Genomic DNA, 3,248 nt, shown 5'->3' with positions numbered 1-3,248 from the left:
AGGATGCCACATCAGCGAAACCACCTATGTATACAGCCAACCACCTATGTATATAGCCATACAACCTTGTGTGCACGGTTTGTATAAGTTTAAGGGTTCACATTTCTGGTTTTGTGGTTAAGGGATCTTACGTTGTTAAGTTGAGGGATCTCCGGTGAACTTATTCCTATTCATTTACATTAGTATCAAATAACAAGTGGGCTAAGCCCATATAGGCCCAACAATCAAACACAATAACAACCCATATAGCACAAAGGTTACAACCCAATTAGCATCAAACATCCAATACAACACAAAATTTACAACCTAGTTAACAGCCAAATCCAGCCATGTTCCAAATACAATCACAGGTTCACTGAGTTACTAAGTACATGTAACTATCCTAGCAAAATAAACAAGTTACAGTCACATTCACTAACAAAACAAGTCGCATGTCTGAATCACACCAACCAAAAGATATAGCCCTCTCATCATGAATCAGCAAGTCGACATGAAAAGGGCAGACAAACCTGCATGGCATGATATGCAGAAGAAATAACAAGTGGAACTTGTTGCATATTGAGCACAAAGGAATAGTTATGAAACATGGTACAAATGACTAATAGTATTGAAACATTGCGCATACCTTATCAAGGACGCCTTGTTCAATGTCATCATTACCTTTGAGAGTTGGCAAAAGAATTGATCATGAGCATACAGAGAATGGTAATTGCTTTGATTTTTTTCTTAGAAAAAAACAGATTTTGTATACCTCTTCATCTAAATCAAGATAGAGCTCATCACCATCTTCAGTCTTCAGCATCCACCTACCATCTAGCGCCCTGGGGAAAATGAGCAGCAAAGAAAATAAAGCAACATAAATTTATGTAGAAAGTACTTTCCTCATGACAAACGGAACAAGGTAGCAGTCTGTACTCAGCAGTGTACTCAGCAGCCTCAGGTGACATCCACTGTCCTCAGCAGTTATAGAGTTTGTTTTTAAACACAGATAAAGTAATCCAGAACGTATTTAAGCCATCGCAAAGATTCTGTATTTCTGATTCTGTTTTAGTTCCTGTCTGAATTAAATTTCAATAGTATTCTTTTTCATAATAATCAATATGGTTTTCAAGCAGATGCAACATAACAAGTTAATCTAAGAGGAATCGAAATCAAAATGTAAGATATAACTCCAGAGAAAAAGTAAGCACCTCAAGTTTTCAAATTATAGTAGTTACTGCTGTATAGGAACAACAAAACAAAACATTACCTAGCCATGCCATACTGCATCAAGTGCCCAGGAATGCTTATATCACTGAAGAAATCAAGTGAAACTGCCAAACAGATGTAGCCATATCAGCTCAACCAATTGTTTGTGAATGCAGCTTTTCCTACTAACTAGTACCAGAAGAGGAAGGGGCCATTTGTAGCTTCTATACACATGTGAGGCACAATTAGTCCAACAGTAAAGAACAGGAATTAGTGCTTGTCAAAGATAAAATTTATATATTCAGTTTAACAGAATACTATGTTGAAAATAAATAACCATAGTTCAGCATTACCCTCCAGATATTTAGCTAGCAATGATTTGTGTACCCCAACAAATGTAATCACTCTAATGCAATTGAGGATATTGATTCCAGGTTAGTAATCAGGTCTACAGGGACAAAGAAACATACTAGGATATTAACCAGCGCCAAACTTCAGCTAAATAGACCTTTCTCGACAGCTGCAAGATGCCAACACACAGAAAACTCAGCCCGGCGCAAAAAAATAATTAAAAAAAGGTAAACAGAGAAAACTCAATTAATCATTTTGCAATCTACTCTTTTTTTAGCAAGAAGGGCAGATCCCCTCCCATTTCCATTAAAGAAACCAGCACAACCACTACACCCAGAACAACTATAGGATAAGTATATAAGCTGAGAAGACCTGATAAGGCAATTCCATCCCCATTGGCACCCCTGAACTAGCCTAAGCAACAATCCAGTAAAGTTCCAGCAAAACTACTGCTAATGAACAGAGATGACGCAATCTATTGCAAATTGCATCAGAAACAGCCCTACAGAAGCGAAACTCGAAATATCTACACAGCCCAAGTATAATCAAGAAAAGAAACCTTTAGGCACCGCCAGTAACCACAGACCAAAGATCAGTTCAGTCAGACTCACGGTCGCACCGCAGCTACTTAGCTAATTAAGACGATACACGCATAACACAGTAACACATGGAGATGAAGATTCCGTTAGCAGTAGGGTTGTTTGGTCTGCTGGTGGCAGCCATGGCGCCGGCAGATCCACCGCTCCCATACCCGGCAGTGACGGAAACGGAGGTCGGCGCGGCAAGCGGCGAGGGGCGAGCAAGCCGGCGCGGTGAGCGGCGACGGAGAAGACCGCCGCTGCAGGCCGTCGACGCTGCCGCACGGTGTCGCCGAGCCGCCCGAGAACTGCCGCCGCTGGCCGTCGACGCAGCCGCACGCCGTCGCAAGCCGCCCGAGGACCGCCGCCGTGCGATCTGGCCGCCCTAGGCCCGGGAGCACCGTCGGTGGCAGATCCGCCGCTCCCAACCCTGGCGGCGGCGGAGACGGAGGCCGGCGCATGTACCAAGGATGGAGCGCAGGAGGAGGGGATGACTGCAGTCGACTCGTCTGCGACGGCGGAGAGGATGGTCGGAGTCCTACTCGTCTGCATCGACGGAGGGGATGGGTAGAGTGGAAGGGGCGACCGGAGATAGACTAGGCGGTGGTGGAGGGGACGGCCGGAGATCAACTAGGCGGCGGCAGCGGTAGCAGGGGAGCAAAGGTGTTGTGGGAGATGGATTTGTCTATGGCGGCTAGGGTTGGGGGGAGCGTTCAGATCCGGAGTTCTGGGATTTCAAGCAATCTTCGATGCGAATTTACAAGAATAGCCATGGTGTGTAGCAATTTTTAAAGGCTGTTTGGACAAAAAAAAAAAAAAAGGTCATTTCACCTCAAATATTTTTGGCGCATTCTGCTCCCGCCACGCTGAAAACTCACGCTCCCGGCCCTAATTTCCTTTTTTCGCACAAAACAAATTACAATTAAATTAATTACTAGCAAATAGTAAGCAATATATTCCTACAAGAGTACATTTTTACTATTTTTTTCTTTTCTTTTTAAAAAATATGTTTTTACTAAGCTGATACGATGATTGATTGAAAAGGCTTTAAATTTAGATGTAGAGTATATATTCCGTGCATAATAGTTTGTTATGATCGCTTGATTGGATACTGAATATCATTACATCACC

At 43.1% G+C, this 3,248-nt stretch overlaps 1 protein-coding gene across 1 annotated transcript; it reads right to left on the bottom strand.

The window, feature by feature from the left end:
• Positions 1-246: 246 nt before the first annotated feature.
• Positions 247-2,669, bottom strand: LOC127771202 (uncharacterized). Its single transcript, XM_052297087.1, has 5 exons — positions 2,291-2,669; positions 1,250-1,313; positions 752-821; positions 626-660; positions 247-509 (listed from the first exon to the last, which is right to left on the bottom strand). Exons 1-5 carry the CDS (start codon positions 2,667-2,669, stop codon positions 383-385), a joined length of 675 nt encoding a protein of 224 aa, XP_052153047.1. The 3' UTR covers positions 247-382.
• Positions 2,670-3,248: the final 579 nt, after the last annotated feature.

This window comes from Oryza glaberrima, chromosome 1, assembly GCF_000147395.1.
Source record: "Oryza glaberrima chromosome 1, OglaRS2, whole genome shotgun sequence".
Lineage (NCBI taxonomy): Eukaryota > Viridiplantae > Streptophyta > Magnoliopsida > Poales > Poaceae > Oryza > Oryza glaberrima.
Note: the sequence above shows the minus strand (reverse complement) of the source record. Positions and strands in the feature narration are given on the sequence as shown.